General features: G+C 46.7%; 1 protein-coding gene across 1 annotated transcript; it reads left to right on the top strand.

Moving 5' to 3' along the window:
* The first annotated feature begins 135 nt into the window (after nucleotides 1-135).
* Slc3a2 (solute carrier family 3 member 2) lies at nucleotides 136-18,730 on the top strand. Its single transcript, XM_052714902.1, is given in 13 exon segments — nucleotides 136-423; nucleotides 12,234-12,460; nucleotides 12,462-12,645; nucleotides 13,053-13,226; nucleotides 14,065-14,159; nucleotides 16,263-16,331; nucleotides 16,458-16,516; nucleotides 16,671-16,851; nucleotides 16,934-17,077; nucleotides 17,995-18,033; nucleotides 18,036-18,077; nucleotides 18,174-18,446; nucleotides 18,448-18,730. Coding segments are annotated over 13 exon segments (1,698 nt in total). The 5' UTR covers nucleotides 136-311; the 3' UTR covers nucleotides 18,547-18,730.
* Nucleotides 18,731-20,833: the final 2,103 nt, after the last annotated feature.

The raw sequence follows: 20,833 nt of genomic DNA on the forward strand, positions 1-20,833 counted from the left end.
GGGACTAGGAGGGACGCACGCGCTTACGTAAACGACGTGCAGGCCGGGGGAATTGTGGGTACAGGATTCGGCCAAAGCGCGTTAAGAGCGCTCCGCCTTGAACTTGTGGCGCGAAAAGAGGCGCAGGCGCTGTAGGGGAGTGCGGCGTCTCGCCCTCGGCGCTGCGGCTAGGCGGTTCCAACCCACTGCGGATGAAACGTCATCGCTTGAGGCTTGGCTTCGTAACCACTGCGGCTTGGCTGTCTGGGTTACGGCCACCGGTCCCCATACCTTTACGTGGTTCCTTGCCCTCAAGCTAAAGATCCATCGCCATGGATCCCGAACCTAATGAACACTCCACCGGCGGCGTCTCGGTTCCCCGCCAGCCGCCCAGCAAGCAGACGGGGCCTGACGTCCAGGTTGTCAGCGCAGGGGGCGACTCAGGTACTGGGCCCCTGGCTGAGCTCGGTTGGAGATCCCTTGCATGGAGCCGTTTAGGGAAACAAAATCAGGCCTCGATGCCCAGCGTCATTCTGGAGACAGATTTTTTTTTTTTTTTTTGACCCTCCGTGTTTTGCTGTCTAGTCTGTTTTCTCCATGATCTTGGCCCGAATGAAGTAGGGCCAACATTAGGTGTCATTTTTGGAGCATGTTGCATGTTTTTGTTCTTAACAGTGCTATAGATTAAACCTGAGACTATGAGCATGTGTAGACAAGCGCTCTTCTACCTCTCCACACAAATGGGCTTACCGTTTCAAGCACCCTATATTGTCCACAATACCAAGAGGTAGGGACATCGACAACCCTCATTTTATACATAGATGGTCTTATATCTAAGAGCTCTTGGGGGGAGGTTCTTAAAATTTAACAATTGTCTAGGGTCACAGTTAGCTATAGATTGCTTATTGAGACTATGCAGCAACATCACTTCATTAGTCATTTATAGCAAACATCTATGTGCATAAGCTTTCGTTGTAACATTTATTAGTCTCCTACTAGTGGTTCTAATGCATGACCTCATTTAATAATCCTACTATTCGAGATGGAAGGTGTTAAGGTAGTCATAGATGAGGAACCTGAGGCCTAAAGAGATTAAGCCGAATGTTACCCAAATAAGCAATATCAGATCCAAGGTATAAATCCAGACAGCCTGATTCCGAAATCATCACTGGTTGCTCTTGAAGCAGACCCTGGTTCATTTCACAGTTATCTGCAATTCCAGTTTCAGGAGATCTAATATCCACCTCTAGCCTCTAAGGGCACCTGGCACACATGTAGTACTCATACATGCATGTAGGCAAAACACTCAAATACCTAAAGTAAATAAATTTAAAGTTTAATAAAAAAAGATGCTGGGCATTTTGATACATGCTTTTAATCCCAGCACTAGGGAGGCAGAGACAGGCAAAGTTTGAGGCCAGCATGTTCTACATAATGAGTTCCAGGCCAGCCAGGGCTACATAGTTGAAACGTTTTGTTTGAAAAACCAATAAATAAATAAATAAATAATCAATCAATCAATCAATCAATCAATAAAATAGTTCAGTGAGAGGGGAGAAATGGCTCAGTGGTTAAGAGCCTGTACTCTCCTAGAGTATCTGAGTTTCATCCCAGCACCCATGTCAAGTGACTCACAACTGCCTATAATTCCAGTTCCAGTGGATCCAACTGGCCTCTGAGGGCACCTGTATTCATGTGCAGAGACTTATGTGTACACACAATTGAAAAAAAATAAATTTTTTTGAGACAGGGTCTCTATATAGCCCTGGTTGTCCTGGAACTCACTATGCAGAACCAGCCTTGAACTTAAAGAGATTCTTCTGCTTCTCCTTCCCAAGCACTGAGATTAAAGGTGTGCACCACCATGCCAGGCTCATAATTTTTTTTTTTTTAAAGAACAGTTTGAGAGTACACTTCAAGTGGCAATGGGCTGGATGGAAACTACCATACCTGTGTGCATTTCACCTTGATGCTTTTGCATGTAGTTCTGTTTGCACGGTAATTTGGGGAGCAAGCAAATACACAATAATAAATAAATAATCTTTGGGCCTGCTTATCTTTCCTTGTGACCCTGTCCACTGGAAAAAGGATAGTCTTTTCCCTAGTTGTCACATGAAAACTTAATACCACAAATAAAGTATATGTCTACTAGCAGGCCAGAAGCCATTTATTTAAATTTATTATTTTTGTTTTATGAGTATGAGTGTTTTGCCTGCATGCATGTATGTGTATTACATGTGTGCCTGGTACTCACAGAGGCTAGAAGAGGGCGCTGGATCCCCTGGAACTGGAGTTAGAATGGTTGTGAACTACCATGTGAGTGCTGGCAGCTGAACCCAGAGCAACAAAAACTCGTGACCTCTGAGCCATCTCTCCAATCCCCAGTAAATTTGTTTTGTTTTGTTTCGGATTTATTTATTTTATGTCTGTGTTTTGCCTCTGTCTATACAAGTGTACCATATATGTGTCCAGTGCCCAAGGAGGCTAGGGGAGGGTGGTACCGTGACATATGGCTGGAGCCCACCCCCTTCTTTCCTTTCTTTTGACCTGGCTAGGCTAGCCTTTGTTTCCCTGGCTGGAGGACTGCAAGCCAGCACCACCACAAACAATTTTATATGTGTGTGTTTTGCCTGCATGTATGTCTGTGCACCATGTGTGCATGCAGTGCCCACAGAGACTAAATGAGGTACTTGGATCCTATGAGGCTGCAGTTAACTGATGGTTGTAAGCTGCTATCTAGGTGCTGTGAATTGAACCAGGGTCCTCTGGACAAGCAGTTGGTGCTCTTAACCACTGAGCAATTTCTCCAGTCTCCTTCCTTCTTTTCCTCCTTCCCTCCTTCCCTCCTCTTCTTCCTTCCTTCCTTCCTTCCTTCCTTCCTTCCTTCCTTCCTTCCTTCCTTCCTCCCTCCCTTCCTCTCTCCCTCCATTTCTCTTTCTCTCCCTCTTCCTCCCTCCCTCCCTCTTTCTTTCTCTCCCCCTTCCTTCCTTTTCTCCCTCCCTCCCTCCCTCTCTCTTCCTTTTTCTTTTTTCTTTTGGAGTTTTCAAGACAGGTTTCTCGTGGCTGGAGAGATGGCTCAGAGGTTAAGAGCACTGACTGCTCTTCCAGAGGTCCTGAGTTCAATTCCCAGCACCCACATGGTGGCTCACAACCATCTGTAATGAGATCTGGTGCCCTCTTCTGGCCTGCAGTCATACATGCTGTATACATAATAAATAAATCTAAAAAAAAAAAAGACAGGGTTTCTCTGTGTAGCCCTGGCTGTCCTGGATCTCCCTCTGTAGAGCAGACTAGCCTCAAACTCACAGAGATCCGCCTTCCCCTGCCTCCCGAGTGCTGGGATGTGCCACCACCTCCCGGCTACTTTTTTTTTTTTTTTTAATGTGGGTTCTGGAGTGTTTATAACAGGGGCTAAAGTGATGGCTCAGGAATTAAGATCAAATGCTGTTCTTGTAGAGGACCCAAGTTCAGTTCCTAACACCCATATTGTGTCATTTACAGCCACCTGTAACTCCAGCTCCAGGGAATATAGCGCCCCTCTTCTGGCCTCCTTGGGCACTTGCACATATGTGGTATATATTTACACAGACTTACATAAATTAAAGTTAAAAAGAAAACAAAAGCAAACCGAAACAAAATAATCCCATTTTCCATATGAGAAAAGTGAATATTATATTAAACTACCCCAAATCACTACCTGGTTACTGGGGCAGAGCTGTCACTTAGGTACTCTAATCTCTACTTTTGACCCATTAAGGAAAATTATCCAGATCTTGGGAATATGCAAACTTGAGTGCATTGATGAAAAGCAGGCCTACCTTCATTGGAGATTAACTATTCTAGTAGTAAATATTTGTAATCGTTTTATTGTCTGCTGATTTGGGCATTTTATGATTGCTATATTTGAAAGGGACTCCCACACAGTGGGGGCTCTCTTCAGACCCCAGATTAGGCAGAGACCCACCCAAACATCTGTATTCACAGAGATCCTTTATTAAGCAGGGAAAAAAAGTTAAAGTGGCTGCTTTCTAACTCAAGCAGAAAAACAGCAGCAAATGACCTTGCAGATGTCATTCTTAAGAAGAGAAAAAGGAGAGGCCTGTGTTAGAATGGGTTAGGATGCAGATAAAGGATGAGGGAGAAGGGGGAGGGGACAAGGGAAAGTGGGCGGGGTATTTGTCCCAGAGGACAAAGGGCTGCCTCTGGGTGGAGGGGAGACAGACATGGCACATAAGCTTATGTTGGTTTATAAAGGGAAAGGGGGAAACCCCATGTTAGGATGAGGTGTTTTATTTTAATTGGGCATGTTAACTAGGTGAATCAAAGGGGGTTTTGAGTGCTGGATTTTGGTGGTCAGCCTCAGGAGGAGGAAGTGGCCAAATAAGGGAATAGACCTTGGTGGCCAGCTTTAGGAATGTAATCTAACTGTTCTTAGCAAGGCAGAGGGATGGGGAGAAGGGCAAGGCCTGCCAGAGCCACATGCCCAAGTGGGCTGGTGTCTCTTCAATATTACCTTGTCAATTCTTAGCCTCTACCCTCTAAGTACTGGGATTACAAGTGTGTGCCAGGACACCAATTTTATGAGGTGGTGAGGTTCAAACCTATGACTTTTTTTTTTTTTTTTTTTTTGAGACAGGGTTTCTCTATGTAACAGCTCTGGCTGTCCTGGAACATGCTTTGTAGAGCAGCCTGGCCTCAAACTCACAGATATCCACCTGCCTCTGACTCCTGAATGCTGGGATTATAGGCATATATCACCACCACCTGTCCAAAACCAGGATTTTTGTATGCTAGCAAGCCTTCTACTAATTGAGCTACATCCCTAGCCTTACCCCTAGTTGGTTGTTTGTTTGAACCATAAACCATCACACTGCAGTTTCTTCCCTTCTAGTTCATTTTTTTTACTTTGTAGCTAGGGTGTTCAATTCCCAGCACCCATATGGCAGCTAACAACCATCTGTAATTTCAGTTCCAGGGGATCTGACACACTTCTGGTCTCCAAGGACACCAGACATGTACATGGTGCACAAACATACATGCAAACAAAATACCCTTACACATAAAATAAAACCTTTTTAAAAAATTGTTTAAGTTCACTTCTCAACTCCCAGTCCTCAGTGCTTCTCCACTGCCCTTGGGCTACAGTCCAGTTTGACTAATACTGCTGGAAAGAAGCCGTGCTCCCTTACCAGTGTGTTCTGCCCTAGTTTCCTGTCTGTTGCTGTGATAAAGTACCCCGACAAAAGGCAACTTAGGAGAGAGAGTGGTTTATTATAGCTTACAGTTTCAGGTTACAGTCCATCATTGTCAGGAAGTCAAGACAAACCTCAAGAGGCCAAGAACAAAAATGAACCAATGCATTCACGGGCACCTGTTTGCTTGCTTGTGCTCAGCTCAACTTCTCTACTCTGAGACAACTGGGGACCCCGTATGGAATGAGGAATGAAGAATGCCATATACATGAGTTTTGTCTTCCTACATCAGTTAATTTAAGTAAGACAGTCCCCCACAGACATGGCTACAGGTCAAACCAATGTGGATAATCCTTCATTGGGACTCTCTTCCCAGGTGATTCTGGGTTATGTCAAGTTGTTAATTAAAGTTGACCGTTTATGGCCAGGAGGTGGTGGTGCACGCCTTTAATCCCAGCACTTGGGAGGCAAAGGCAGGCGGATCTCTGTGAGTTCGAGGCCAGCCTGGTCTCCAAAGCGCGTTCCAGGAAAGGTGCAAAGCTACACAGAGAAACCGTTTTGAAAAAAAAACGGGAAAAAAAAAAAAAAGCTGACCATTTTATTTATTTATTTATTTATTTATTTATTTATTTATTTATTTATTTATTTATTTTGATGTTTTGAGACAGGGTTTCTCTGTATAGTTTTGCGCCTTTCCTGGAACTCACTTTGTAGACCAGGCTGGCCTCAAACTCACAGAGATCCACTTGCCTCTGCCTCCCGAGTGCTGTGATTAAAGGCATGTGTCACCACTGCCCGGCTATTTTATTTATTTATTTATTTATTTATTTATTTATTTTCTGCCCCTCCCCCTATTTATTTTATTTATTTTTATTTTATTTTATTTTTTTTTTGAGACAGGGTTTCTCTGTAGTTTTGCACCTTTCCTGGAACTCACTTTGTAGACCAGGCTGGCCTCGAACTCACAGAGATCCTCCTGCCTCTGCCTCCTGAGTGCTGGGATTAAAGGCGTGCGCCACCATCGCCCGGCTTATTTTATTTTTTTAAGATTTATTTATTAAGTTGTATACAGTGTTCTGTCTGCATGTATGCCTGCTGGCCAGAAGAGGACACCAGATCTCATTACAGATGGTTGTGAGCCACCATGTGGTTGTTGGGAATTGAACTCAGAACCTCTGGAAGAATAGTCAGTGTTCTTAACCTCTGAGCCATCTCTCCAGCCCCCATTTCTTTTTTAAAGAAATCTTTATTGCAATTATGTGTGTATGTGTGTGTGTGTGTGTGTGTGAGAGAGAGAGAGAGAGAGAGAGAGAGAAAGAGAGAGTGTGTGAGCCCACATGTGCAGGTATGCCACAGTACACATGTAGAGGACAGAAGGCAACTTTCAGGAGTTGTTTCTCTCTTACTGTATGGGTCCCAGAGATACAACACAGGTCATCGCTATATTATGTGAGTCCCAGGGACTAACCACCAGGCTTCAAAGCAAGTGCCTTTACTTGCTATCTCACCAGTTCCCTCCCCTGAACCTGACCCACCACTCCTACCAGCCACCAAATTTCTTTCTTTCTTTCTTTCTTTTTTTTTTTTTTTTTTTTTTGGTTTTTCGAGACAGGGTTTCTCTGTATAGCTTTGCCCCTTTCCTGGGACTCACTTGGTAGCCCAGGCTGGCCTTGAACTCACAGAGATCCCCCTGGCTCTGCCTCCCGAGTGCTGGGATTAAAGGCATGCGCCACCACCACCCGGCTTCTGATTTGATCCTATGCAGGTGAATCATCTCCCTATTACCTAGCAGGGTATAAGACACAAATGGAAATCAATATGTAATTATTAGTTTATTGTTTCAGATGCATAGATGGTAGATGATAGAGATAGACAGATGATGAATAGGTTCGTATGTGCTAGGTGGCGCTCTAACCACTAAGTTAGACAGATATATACACATATTTTGTTTTTGAGAGCTTGGGCTGGTTTTGAACTCTTACTCCTCATGCCTCAATCTCCCTCTATATTTTTTACTGATCTTTTTCCAGTCTCAATTGGTCCTCCATCACTGGTTATTAATCAAACGAGCTTGCTGTTAGAGTGCTACCAAATGAATGTTTGGCCAAAGAACAACCCTGCCCCCACCTGGTAGCAAGAGGCACTGCCTCCTTGTAGTGGAAAAAGGAAATGTGCAAATGTGGAGAGCTTCACAAGGAACTGGGAGACCCAGTGGGGAAGTTCTGCCTGTCAGTCTTAGTTTGTTTTAGGGATCCAACACAGGAACTTGAACATGCTAAACACACACTGTACCACTAAGCTATGCTCCTAACACTATGCATTTATTTATTTTATATTTTTGATTTTTTTGAGACAGGGTTTTGTAGCTAAAGAGTTTCTCTCTGGGTCCCGCCAAGCCCGTAGCCTACTTATAAAATAAACACACAGATGCTTAGATTATTTAAACTGCTCTGCCATTAGCTCAGGCCTACCATTGTCTAGCTCTTACTTACACTTAAACTCAGCCCATTTCTGTTAATCTATGTGTCGCCACGTGTTCCGTGGCTTTACCTGCTGCTCCCTGGACGGCGGGCTGGTGTCTCCTCTAGATTTCCACCTCCCAGCCTCTCCTCTGTTTGTCTCCCTGTCCTATACTTCCTGCCTGGCTACTGACCAATCAGCGTTTTATTTATTCACAACATACAGGACATCCCACAGCAGGGTTTCTCTATGTAACCCTGGCTTTCCTGGAACTTGCTTTGTAGACCAGGCTAGCCTTGAACTCACAAAAATCTGCCTCCCTCTGCCTCCCTAGTGCTGGGATTAAAGGCATGTGCTAGCTGCATTTATTTATTTAACAATATATTTTTGTTTATTTACATATTCGTGTGAGCAGGTGCCATGTAGCAAGTGGGGAGTTCAGAAGACCATTTTCGAGAGGCATTTCTCTCCTCCCACCATGTGAGTTCCAGGAATCAAACTCAGGTCATTCTTGACAGCAGAGGCTTAGCCATCTTCCCAGCCCCTAAGTTAATTTTATCGGTATTTTTATGGTTCTGAGGATTGGACACAGGCCTTGTTTGTGCTTGGCAAGTGCTCCTACTATTGAGCTACACCCCCGGTCTAATTAACAGACAGAAAAATTAATCAAAAAATATTTATTTATGTGTATGGGTGTTTTTTGCCTGCATGTACATTTCTGTACACCATGTGTGTGCAGTGCTCTTGGAGGCCAGGAGAGGGCATAGGAGCCCCTGGAACTGGAATTGCAGACTGTTTTTAGCTGCCATGTGGGTACTGGGAATTGAACTCTGGTTCTATGGAAGAGCAGTTATTGCTCTTAACCACTGAGCCATCTCTCCACCCCGCACTGTTATTTTATTTTTGAGATCATGTTTCCCTCTGTAGCCCAGGCTGGTTTGGAACTTGTGATCTTCCTGCTTCAGGTTTCCAAAGTGCTAGGATTCTAGGTGTTTCTCATACCAGGCTTCCTCCTACTTAGTTTTTCAAGGCTATTTCAGAATATGACTGGCACCCACAAGTCCTTTCATTTCTTCTTTTGTGTAGTCTATTCAAGACACCCTCTATAGTGCTTTTTTGCATGATGCATAAACAATGGTGGTTCCAGTCGGGGGTGGTCTAGGCTACCAGCTTGTATTACTTCCAGTTTTTGGTTTGCTTCAGGCTGGAAGAACCCTTTCATGTTATCAAAGACCTGCGGGGTCTGTGTGACCTTAGGACTTGATAGGCTCAGACAGTATTCAGCTCCCGATAGGCTGTTCTGTATGTGCCTTGGGTGCCTGTGATGGATGTGGTGGTTCAATCCCACTCATCTTTGCATCTTCAGTGGCTCAGCTGTCTCTTGTTTCTCAGTGTCAGCTCTAGGCAGTGGTGGAGCTACCACTTAGCTTCTAAATGAGGAGGATGCTCTCTCACCAGTGCTCTCCTGCTGACTTCGGGATCGCCTCCTCTGGGTCTTTTCTTGGACTTAGTTCTCACCATGGCCTCACATAATCTTCTTTTCCCAGCATTATCTATTGCATTTACTTTGTTTTTGTCTTTGCTGTTGCTTGTTTCTGAGTCGGGGTTTCAGGTAGCCCAGGCTGGCCTCAAAGTTGCTGTGTAGTTGATGGTACTTTGAACTTTTCCTGCCTCCCCTTTGAGTGCTAAGGTTATAGGCCTGTGCCTCCTCTGCGCCTGGTTTATGTGGTGGTCGGGATAGAACCCAGAACCTACTTCTCAAGTGTTAAGTAAGCACTTTACCAACCGAGCTGCATCCGTAGCCCTTCATTCTTCAGTGCCTGTGGTGCTGCAGATTGAACCCTGGATCTTGCACATGGTAGGTAATTCCCCTCCTTTGACCTGCATTCCCAGCTCTAAGTTTATTTTAGTCAACACACACTAGCAGGATATGAAGCTCTCTGTTTACCTCTGGAGTCTTGAACTCCTTCTTCCCTTTCCTCTTTCTCTCCTCTCTGTCATTGCAGAGTCTCCTGTAGCCCAGACTTGCCTCACTGTGCTTCTGAGGCTGGCCTTGAACTCCTAATTCTCCTGTCTCCAATTCCCAAATGCTTGGATTGTATGCATATGCCACCATGCCTGGTACCTCTGGCCTCTTTCTCTATAGTTTTTTTTTTTTCCTGTCCTCCATTGCTACCATTTTGTTTTAGTTTGAACAGTAACAAGACTTGGTTTGCTTCTACACCAACCACTTCATCTTTTTTTTTTTTTAAATTTATTTATTATGTACACAGTGTTCTGTCTGCACGTATCTCTGAAGGCCAGAAGAGGGCACCAGATCTCATTACAGATGGTCGTAAGCCACCATGTGGTTGCTGGGAATTGAACTCAGGACCTTTGGAAGAGCAAGCAGTGCTCTTAACCTCTGAGCCATCTTTCCAGCCCCGAAACCACTTCATCTTGATATAGTAGTGCTTAACTTTGTTTAGTTGCTTCTAAGAAGGGCAGAGTGGGTTTGAGTCCTACAGTTCATCCACTCATTTACCAAACACGTATGAAGGGCTTAGAGTATAGTATCTGAGAAGACAAACTGATTGACAGATAGCACAAGGCTCTCACCACTTCTCTTCAAGGGCAGACACTTAGACAAGGAAGCAGAGACAACAGATGGTGGGCCCTGGATTGTAGCAGTGACAAATGACAGGTGGAGGGAAGGTAATTCCAGGTGAGTGCTCTCTCTCACAGCAGGGCAACAGCATATACGAAAGGCATAAGACTGGAGATACCCTGTGTCTTATGAGATTGGCAGGTGCTGGAAAGTTGATGTGACTGGACAGTAGTGATTGGGAAGCTGTGCTGGGTAAAAAGACTGAGCAGGTGAGTTCACTTCTCTAAGACCGTTAGGAATTGATTTCTGCCACCTGAGCTGTGGGGGCTGGGAGATGCTATGCTACCTTAAAATTTTATTTATTTTGTGGGGGCAGTGAGCATGTGGAGGCCAGAGGACAACTTTTGGGAGTCAGTTCTCTTTCCACTATGTGGATCGAACTTAGATGGTCAGGCTTGGTGGGCAAGCACATTTACCAGATGAACATGGTGTGTTTCTAGGAGCATTACATTGAACCATCTCAAGGAGTGCTTCTGCCTGCACAGTCCTCAAACCTGGAGCTTTCGTGCTGGGTATGAGTCTGTCCTGAACCTTTCTTATCTGGCATGCCCAGGGCAAGGTAGACCTCTTATCATCTGTGAACACTGGCATGAAACTTAACCTTTACTCACTTTGCCTCTTCCTAGGAGCTGGTATGTAGGCTTTTCTCTAGAGAGGCTGGGGAGGACCTTTGGGAATTTGAAATACCCCTTTCTACTGTTCAGATCTTGGCTTCTGCTTTCTTCCAAATATATAGCAATCTTGGCTGCCAGCCTAGGTGGGAGAGGGAGAAAGGACCTGTTTCCTTAAGCTCCTCTCTGAAAGTAACTCAACTGGCTGTAAAGAACAAGAAGTTCCTGAGAGTGTTGACACCTCCTGGTGTTGATGTCCAGTTGTCCCTGCTGTGAACCCAGTCTGCCCCATTTACCTTTCCTCTTGGAGGGAATTTGGGAACCTTCCAAAGTGTGAGGGAACTAAGCTGCCTCCAGGGCCCAGCACAGTCAAGTGATGTAGAAAGCCTGGCTACTGGAGGGTTTGAGAAGTACTGGAAGGTGGGTAAGAGTTAGAACATCATGTATGTTCAAAATGCCTGAATGCCTTTGGAGCCCCAAAGTCTAACAGCCCCATTAGTCTCTTCTGGATGTCTGATTCCCAGTTGCCCGACCTTCTCTCACTAGTAGCTAAGGTAGGATAAGAAGGGTAGTGTCCACTTCAACTGCAGTTCTCGCCTGCAGATTAATCTTAAGTCAGGGAGAAGAACGGATTAGAGTTAATTCTATGCAATTGATGAACAAAAGATTGGAGTGGGTGCTAGTAAATAGTTGCTGCCTGAGGAATTAAATTCAGAGTCTTGAAAGGTGCGTGGGAGTAAGCCCCGAGGGAGAATCCAGGACCTGAGCTAAGACTCTGTCCGGAGTCTCAGGAGACAAGACCTGGTGTGGGGAAAGCAGAAGTGGGATGTAGTTGCCTCAGTGTGCAAGGGTCTGTGTGAAGTTGGAGAGACTGGGTGTTAGCCAGAGCCCTGCCTGGGGCGAAGGCACCATAGGTGTGGATGGAGATTGGTGCCATCCTGCTGAGAGGATCGAGGCCTTGCAGGGAGTGGTGCCTGACGTTCGGAGGAGGGGCTTTGGAACTTGGTCAGGACAAATTGTTTGTTATCCTATAAGTGACTGACTACGTGTTCAGTTTCCCGGACTCTGACTGGAAGAAGCGTTAGGGATAGAGGTTCAAGCAGCGAGGCTGCACACTGTGTAGCTGCTGGAGTCGAGAAACTATTTCACAACATCCCTTTAAGGGGCGGGCTGGGGCGGAGCTCCCGGGTCACTTCCCCGCCGCGACGCCCGCCCGGCGGCAGAAGCAGTTAGGGAAGCTGAGCCTGCCTCCCGATCGTGGGACAGCTCTCTGTACTCGGAGGTCCAGGCAGGATTCGAGCCGCCCCACTGACCACAAGCCGTGTCGTGTCACTGGTTCTGCAGGCACCATGAGCCAGGACACCGAAGTGGACATGAAGGAGGTGGAGCTGAACGAGATAGAACCCGAGAAGCAGCCTATGAATGCAGCGGCCGGGGCGGCGGCCGGGGAGAAGAACGGCCTGGTGAAGATCAAGGTGGCCGAAGACGAGGCGGAGGCCGGGGCCAAGTTCACAGGCTTGTCCAAGGAGGAGCTGTTGAAGGTAGCCGGCAGCCCGGGCTGGGTGCGCACCCCGCTGGGCGCTGCTGCTGCTCTTCTGGCTCGGCTGGCTGGGCATGCTGGCGGGCGCCGTGGTCATCATCGTTCGGGCGCCGCGCTGCCGCGAGCTGCCGGTTCAGAGGTGGTGGCACAAGGGCGCCCTCTATCGCGTCGGCAACCTTGAGGCCTTCGTAGGCCCGAACGAGGGAGGCATCGCTGGTGAGTGGGGTGCACACCCTCGTCCCTTTCTCCGTGTGCCCCTCATTTAACCGGGCCCTCTGCTGCTCTCCTTCCTCCTCTCCCGCTCCAGACGAGCTCAGATGGTTCTCCACTGCCCCGTTTTCTGAGACCACTCCCTGGCAAACAGTCTCCTTTCTTTAAAAAACAAACTCTAACCCTACCCCTACTTCTTCCTGAGGGTGGCTGACTCAGCACTCCCCCCCCCCCAACCACGAGGCGCCTGAGCTAGTTCAAACCAGTTTCTGAAGTAAAGTGCGAGGCTCCTTGCGTCAGCCACTTTGTCTCGTGATCCAGCCCCCTGAGGGGAGTGGGGAAAGTGGTGGAGAGAATGGAGGCCTGAGGCTTGTCATGCCTCCCTGGTTAACTCATCCTTCTCCTCACTGTAGGTCTGAAGAAGCATCTGGACTACTTGAGCACCCTGAAGGTGAAGGGCCTAGTGTTGGGCCCGATTCACAAGAACGAGAAGGATGAAATCAATGGAACCGACTTGAGACAGATCGACTCCACTTTGGGCTCCCAGGAAGATTTTAAAGACCTTTTGCAATCTGCCAAGAAAAAGAGTAGGTCTTTCCAAGGAAGCAGAAAGGTTTGACATTCTGGCCGAGAAGCAGGACAGGAGTTTGTTTTTTTTTTTAATCTTGTTTACTCCTGACTGGTTCAGAGTGTTTCTAGGGCAGGCACAGGAGAGATTTGTTAGGATTCACACTAAACAGTCTGCTTCCTGTGTTCTCTTCTTGGCTGGGTGATTTTTATTTATCTATTTTTGTTTTGGTTTTGAGGTAGAATCTCATCATGTAACTCTGGTTGGTTGGCCCGTACCTTACTATGTAGACCAGGCTGGATGCAAGTTGACAGAGCTCTACTGGTCTCCAGTGCTAGGCTTAAGTGTGCCAGCATGGCTGGCCGAAATCAATGGTTTTTAAGTTTATAAGGTGGATCCTTCGTGTGTAAGAGATTCAACTATTGTTTTATAGCTCAATAAGGAGGGCTGAGAATGTTGGTAAGAGTACTTGCCTAGTACCCATGAAGCCCGAGTTTGATTCCCCTGCACAATGTAAACATAGAGAAGCGTATACCTATAATCTCAACACTTGGGAGGTAGATGCAGGAGGCTATCCTCAGCCAGTCAGCCCATACACATAAAACTCTGTCTCAAGGGAAAAAAGAAAGAAACCAAAACCTCAATATTGAAACATGTTGAAAGACTTCTTGAGGGGGGACCCAGGTCCTGTAGCTCAAACTTAATTGCTCCATTGTAAAATTGACTGAGGGATTTGATGGGATTCATTCAGGTCCAGGATACAAACCGTACATAGGTGCATTTGGTAGCCTTCTGTTGAGGTTCCTTGCTTCTCCTTCTCACCCCAAAGGATTCCTCTCAACTGGTTGTTGTTCTAGGCATTCACATTATTTTGGACCTCACTCCCAACTACCGGGGCCAGAATGCATGGTTCCTCCCTGCTCAGGCTGACATTGTAGCTGCCAGAGTGAAGGTGAGTTTTATGGTTGGTGGCAGACTGTGGATTAATTCACAGCAATCCTTGTGTGCACTTAGCAAGGTTCTCATAATCAGGAATACCTCCTCCCATAGCCTGAAGGATAGGCCAACGGTGCACAGTGTTTTTTCTTGTTTCTTTTCTGACTGCTCTTTTTGTGTGTGTGTTTCCTTTACTCTAGAAGCCAAGCCATGCCAGGAAGGGAATTTCTCAGATGTTAGTCTGGAAGTTTGATTTTTCTTTTTGTGATAGGAAGTCTTTTCTTTCTCTGTGGGAATCCTGATCTGACTGGTTTCCCAGTTTTTGTTTGTTATGTTTGGAATGGAGCCCAGTCTGGAATTATAAGTACTGGGGTCTTACTATGTATCTGGGATTATGCCAAGTATTTTATTATTTAAAAAATTTTAACTGCACTATGAATTTTTTTTAATCAGACATGTTTATTTTTTAATTATTTATTTTTATTTTACGTATATTGGTGTTTTGCTTGCATATATGTCTGTTTGAGGGCATCAGATCCCCTGGATCAGAAGTTACAGACAGTTGTGATCTGCCATGTGTGTGCTGGGAATTGAACCTGGGTCCTCTGGAAGAGCAGTCAGTACTCTTAATTGATGAGCCATCTCCAGCCCCACTATGAATTTTTTTTAATAAGATTTGTTTTTCATGTGTATGGGTGTTTTGCCTGCATGTATGTATGTGCACCATGTGCATGTCTGGTAGCCCAGGAAGTCAGAAGAGGGTGATGGATCCCCCTGGAGCTGAAGTTAGAAGCAGTTGTGAGCTGGCCTGTGGGTGCTAAGAACTGAACCTGGGTCCTCGTAACCACTGAGCCATCTCTCTAGACCCCATCCCAAGTATTTTATAGCTTTTTAAAAATTTGTAATGCCACAAAATACCTGTTACTGTTAATCTGTGAATGAGGAATGAGACTTCATGTGCTCCAAATTTGAAGTTTCAATGATCTTTTCTAATCTGCCTTTCCTTGTGGTAGTGGTTTAAACTGTCTAGCCACCAGGCAGGGGTAAAGCTTCCAGGGTCCCCCTAGCTTCTGATGCCTAGGTTTCAGGACACTGGCACTGCCAGGAGGGACATAACAAAAGAAGAGGCAGATGCTGACACTTTGCTGTTAGCTGTGATTCTGAGGGGGGATTTTGGATTCTCAGCACGTGGGTCAGACTCCTGTAATCATCTAGTTTGGCTCTTGCCAGTTGCCTGGAGATTTGTGTTTTAGACCTCTGTTGCTGAGGATGACCTTGAACTCCTGATCCTCTTGCCTTCCAAGTGCTGGGATCTTATGATCATAGGAAGTTCAAAGTACTGGAGAAAGCCTGAGAGTTGGAGGCTGGAGCATCAGAAGTTAAAAGACAGCCTCAGTTATGTAGTGAGTTGGAGACAGGTCTTAAGCCAAAAAGAAAAGCTACTGGTAATGTTTTCAGGTGGTAGCCTCAGCTGAAGATGGAGAGCGGATGAGAAGGGAAGAAAGGGGGTGTGGGGGCGTGGTTCTGTGCTTAGTGCCAGTTGAAACCGGGGCTTAAGCCTTCAGGCCTAGGCTTGCTCTGCAGAGTTGGCCTCTTTTCGGATGTCTCAACAGCCCCCAGGCTGTGTTTTGAATTTCAAACTTTTCATTCTTGGCCGTGCTCCCACCAGCTCTTGTGGGAGAGCACACACTCTCCAGGCCTCGGGAAACTGGGAGAGGAGTAAGTACATTTGCCTCAGGGTCTTGATGGGCATTTTAGGTCCTGTCTCTGCTGTTCCCTGATTATGATCTTGGCCATGACATCTTGCTTCTCTGAGCTTGTTTCTTCATCTCTAATTTGAGGGAATTTTCATTCTACATACCAAGTGTTAGGTGCTAGAGCTGTGCAAACATGTTTTCTCTTGGGCCATTTCTGTAACTGTTAAAATCGAAGCTATGTGATTTGCCAAAGGCAAAAATAGAAAATAGAAAAATGCTATTATACACTAAGAGCATACCAAGGACTAACCTTTGAAGAGAGAGAGTGAAACCCTGTTTTGTAGAAGTCTCAGGGAAATTTGAGGTAGGTGAGGGCTTACTTGTGTGTTGATCTTTTTCCTCTATTCTTTTGTCCCCTGCAGGAAGCTCTGACTTCTTGGTTGCAGGATGGTGTGGATGGGTTCCAAGTTCGGGATGTGGGAAAACTGATGGTGAGTGCCTTTTTGGTGAGGCAAAGCTTTGGTGAGAAGAGTGGGTGGGTCTCAGCCAGGGCTAGGTGATGTTCTCTGTTCTGATTCTGCTTTTTTTTTTTTTTTTTTTTTTTTTTTTTGTGCTAGGATGCATCCTTATACTTGGCTGAGTGGCAGAATATCACCAAGAACTTCAGTGAGGATAGGTAGGTACCCAACACCCTTGCCTGGCTGAGCCCATTGTGAGAGCCCCTTGGAGTGCTAAGCCCTTAAATGGGAGTTTCCTGGTCTTGAAAACTGTTCACTTTTATTCTTCTCTCTACCTTGTGCTAATGACACTCCTGCCCTTGCTTTGTGCAGGCTCTTGATTGCAGGAACTGACTCCTCTGACCTGCAGCAAATCGTGAGCATCCTTGACTCCACCAGCGACCTGCTGTTGACTAGCTCCTATCTGTCGAATTCCAGTTTTACTGGGGAGCACACAGAGTTGCTAGTCACTCGGTATTTGAATGCCAGTGGCAGTCACTGGTGCAGCTGGAGTGTAAGTACCATGCTGGTTGGGTGTAGGGGAGATGGAAGGTGGTGGTTGTGGGGTGGAGGTGCTCACAGGCATCTTCCTCCAGGTGTCTCAGGCAGGACTCCTGACAGCCTCTGTACCAGCTCAGCTCCTCCGACTCTACCAGCTGCTGCTCTTCACTCTGCCAGGGACCCCTGTTTTCAGCTATGGGGATGAGATTGGCCTGCAGGCAGCTGTCCTTCCTGGACAGGTACCACTTGTTTTCTGCCCAGCACAGTGTGGAAAGAGTGTTTGTTTATGTATCACATCTTGGCATCTTGTGGATAGCAGCAGCCAGACAACAGCCCCGAGGTGGAACTTCGTTAAAATCCTTGTCAGTCATCCTGTGGTGTGGACTGTGTGGCAAGTGTATATGTTTTAAACAGGGTTTTCCTGTTGTCATATTCACTGTATATCCTGGGCTGGCCTCAGACATCATGTAGCATATTCTCCTGGAGTGGAACTCAGCTAGAGATACATCTGTGCATGCATGTGTGTGTGTATGGTGTAGGTACATGCACAGAGATCAGCGTACAGCTTGGTGGAGTAAGTTCTTGCCTTCAGCCTTTATGTGGGTTCTGGGGGTCCAACTCAGGTTGTCAGGCTTGCATGGCGGGTGCTTTTCTCTTGAGCCATCTTGCCAGACCAAAGGACTTATTTTTAAAGGTAATGCCTGTTGTTTTGTACTATGTTCCGAACAGTAGCCAATATTTTGTTGGACAGTGGTATTCTGCACCCATTTGATAGGCTCTGAGCCCTCTAGAAACTCACGGTTTAGTGAGAATCCACACAAGCAGAGAGGTACAAGGTGAGGGTGCCATGATGAGGTGCTGCCACAAAGACCTCTACCAGCAGGAAAAAATTTACCAAATGATGAAATGAAAATAAGGAATGGGCCGGGCGGTGGTGGCGCACGCCTTTAATCCCAGCACTCGGGAGGCAGAGCCAGGCGGATCTCTGTGAGTTCGAGGCCAGCCTGGGCTACAGCGCGAGATCCAGGAAAGGCGCAAAGCTACACAGAGAAACCCTGTCTCGAAAAAACCAAAAAAAAAAAAAAAGAAAATAAGGAATGGGAGGAAAGGGAGTGGACCCATCCCTTTTTAAAGTTCCCCACTTTCTGTTTGTTAGCCTGTGGAGGCCCCATTCATGCCATGGGATGAATCCAGCCTTTCCCGAATCCAGGACTTGTAAGCGCCAACATGACAGTGAAGGTACGCAGTTCGGGCCTGACCCTCATGGCGGGCAGGTGGCTTATAGATGTCCTGTAGACCCCTCACTCCTTCCTTCTGTGTGTCCTTCATTTTCAGGGCCAGAGTGAAGACCCTGGCTCCCTCCTTACCCAGTTCCGGTGGCTGAGTGACCGTCGGGGTAAAGAACGCTCTCTGTTGCATGGTGACTTCCATGCACTGGCTTCCTCATCTGGCCTCTTCTCCTACATCCGCCACTGGGACCAGAATGAGCGTTACTTGGTGGTGCTCAACTTTCAGGATGTGGGCCTGTCAGCCAGGCTAGGGGCCTATAACCTCCCTGCTGGCATAAGCCTGCCAGCCAGCGCTAACCTGTTACTTAGTACCAACAGTACCCCGGCTAGGCCAAGAGGAGGGCACCTCTCTGAATCTGGAAAACCTGAGCCTGAATCCTCATGAGGGCTTGCTTTTACATTTCCCCTATGTGGCTTGACCCTACCTGTCTAGGACCTACCACTCTCCTCTCTTCTCCCCAGGCCTTTTGAATTCTGGCTTCTCTCTCTCTCTCTCTCTCTCTCTCTCTCTCTCTCTCTCTTTTTAAAAAAATTTTTTGCAGATTACATATGAATTCTCACACTGGGTGTTTTTGTCTTCAAATAAAAATAACCCCTGCCTGATGAGGTTGTGTCTTCCCTTCTTCTCTCATCAAAGCAGCACTTTCTCTCCCTATTCTCTCTTGGCCTACCCCCAGTAGTCTCAGCCAGTTCTATACAGCTGCTCCAGCTCTTAATTTTTTATTTTTTGTTTGGAGGGGGGCGGTTTTGAGACAGGGTTTCTCTGTGTAACCCTTGTGGTCCTGGAACTCGCTCTGTAGACCAGGCTGGTCTCAAACTCAGAGATCTGCCTGCCTCTGCCTTGCTAGTGTGTAGCTCTTCAATTAATCATTCAGGGACCAAGGCAGAGGGGGGCCCTTCCAAAGTTAGCAGCAAGGTGTCTGGGCTGGAGCAGCAGCCACACCTCCTCCCCCCTGGCCTAGGTGTCCTGAGGTCTTAGGTATCACCGCTTTGCCTTACCTTCCTTAGCTCAGGTCTCCAGCCCTGGTGTCAGTTCTCATTTTTGCCAAGTTTGTCTCTTTAAGGAGGAAGAGTGGGGGTGGGATGACCTGAAGACTACCACTTCCAGGGCCTGGGGGCTTCTAGCAGAGAACAAAAGACAAAAAACAAACAAAGCCCCTTTATTCGGTGGTGAGGCATTTACCCAGTATGCACTGCACTCTTTGATCCCTCACACCATACCCCACTACAGAAAAAAGCCAACAAGACAAAACCTTTGCTGCTTTAGGGTATGTAGTCTCTTGTGTGGAGATGGAGAAGAAATAAGGAGTGAACATTTTTGTATGATAGATACTGTGAGTGATCAAAAAGGAAAAAGTGGGGCTGGGGAGACGGCTCAGAGGTTAAGAGCACTGGCTGCTTTTGCAGAGGACCCAGGTTCAGTTCCCAGAACCCACATGGCTGCTCATAACAATCATTTACTGCAGTTCCAGGGAATCAACACCCATTTCTGGTTTTGCAGGCACCAGTCTTGCCTGTGATTTACATACATATATGCAGGCAAAGCACACAAATAAGAAGGAAAAGTGAAACTGTAAAGAGCAAGAGGTTTGGGGTTGGGTTTGGAGGAAGTCCATCCCACCAAGCAGGCGAACTTCTAACCCATGGCCTACCAAGGTATGAATGTGGCCCAGTACAAAGTCATAAACAGTTGATTACACTTGTTACATTACAGTGTCAAAGGTTAGACAGCTGGCAGATCTGGGGGAGCTGTCGGGTATCTGGGAACGTGATTGGAGCCTGTGTGGCAGGGGTAAAGGAGTAAGACATGAAGGTTATTCGGCAAGGGGGTGGACAGATCACAGAGGCCTTCTAAAGGTAGTCAGAGGGTACAGAGTTAGGTGGACTGCAGGGGCCATGGTCCTCAGCCCTTGGGACTGCTCTTCAACAGCAGCTGTAAGCCAGTGGTTCCACGAGATCCCTCCGGTGGGCTGAATGCTAGGATGAGTCACAGCACTGTTTTATTAGCAAAAGGGTAGACAACCAGGGAAAAGAAGGGGTGCATGGGCAGAACCTGAGAGCGTGGGAAGGTTTTCTTTATCTTCTCTGAGGATTACCTCCTAGCCACAAATCGTAACAAGGAAGCAGGAAACTCACTTGAGCCTTTGGTGACCAGAGTTTTGGATTGTCTCAGAGTTTCAGTGGAGCCAAGAATGACCTTGAACTCCTGATCCTCCCATCTCTACCCGGTAAAATTGCTCGCAGGCTCCACCTTGACTTGTTTCTGCTTTTTTGAGGCAGTATCTAGCATGTAGTCCAGACTGTCTTCAAACTATAGTAGTTCTGCCTTGGTCTTCTGAGTGCTGGTATTACAGACATGTATCACCATGCCCCGTTTCCTGTTTCCCTGGAGCAGAATCACAGATTGACTTCAGTCTCCCAGCCCCTCCCAAGGCTCTGGGCAAATACTTTTTCCCATATGTTAAACTTTGGCAGCCTGGCTGATATCCCCAAAGACAACTCCCAAGACAGGACATTCCAGAGGCCTAGACATTACTTACCTTGAAGCTGAGGACAAAGGCCAGGCTTGAGAACAAGAGTCGTTTAGGTAGGGTCAGAGGGAGTGGAATAGGAGTTGGAGAGCCTGGAGCAGAGTGACTTCTGACTGGTTTTAACAGGCTTGATGTTGTATGATTAGTTGGGGAGCAGGGAGGTTGGGGAAGCTGG

Source organism: Peromyscus californicus, unplaced genomic scaffold, assembly GCF_007827085.1.
Source record: "Peromyscus californicus insignis strain IS unplaced genomic scaffold, ASM782708v3 Scaffold_4__1_contigs__length_199733344, whole genome shotgun sequence".
Taxonomy (NCBI): Eukaryota; Metazoa; Chordata; class Mammalia; order Rodentia; family Cricetidae; genus Peromyscus; species Peromyscus californicus.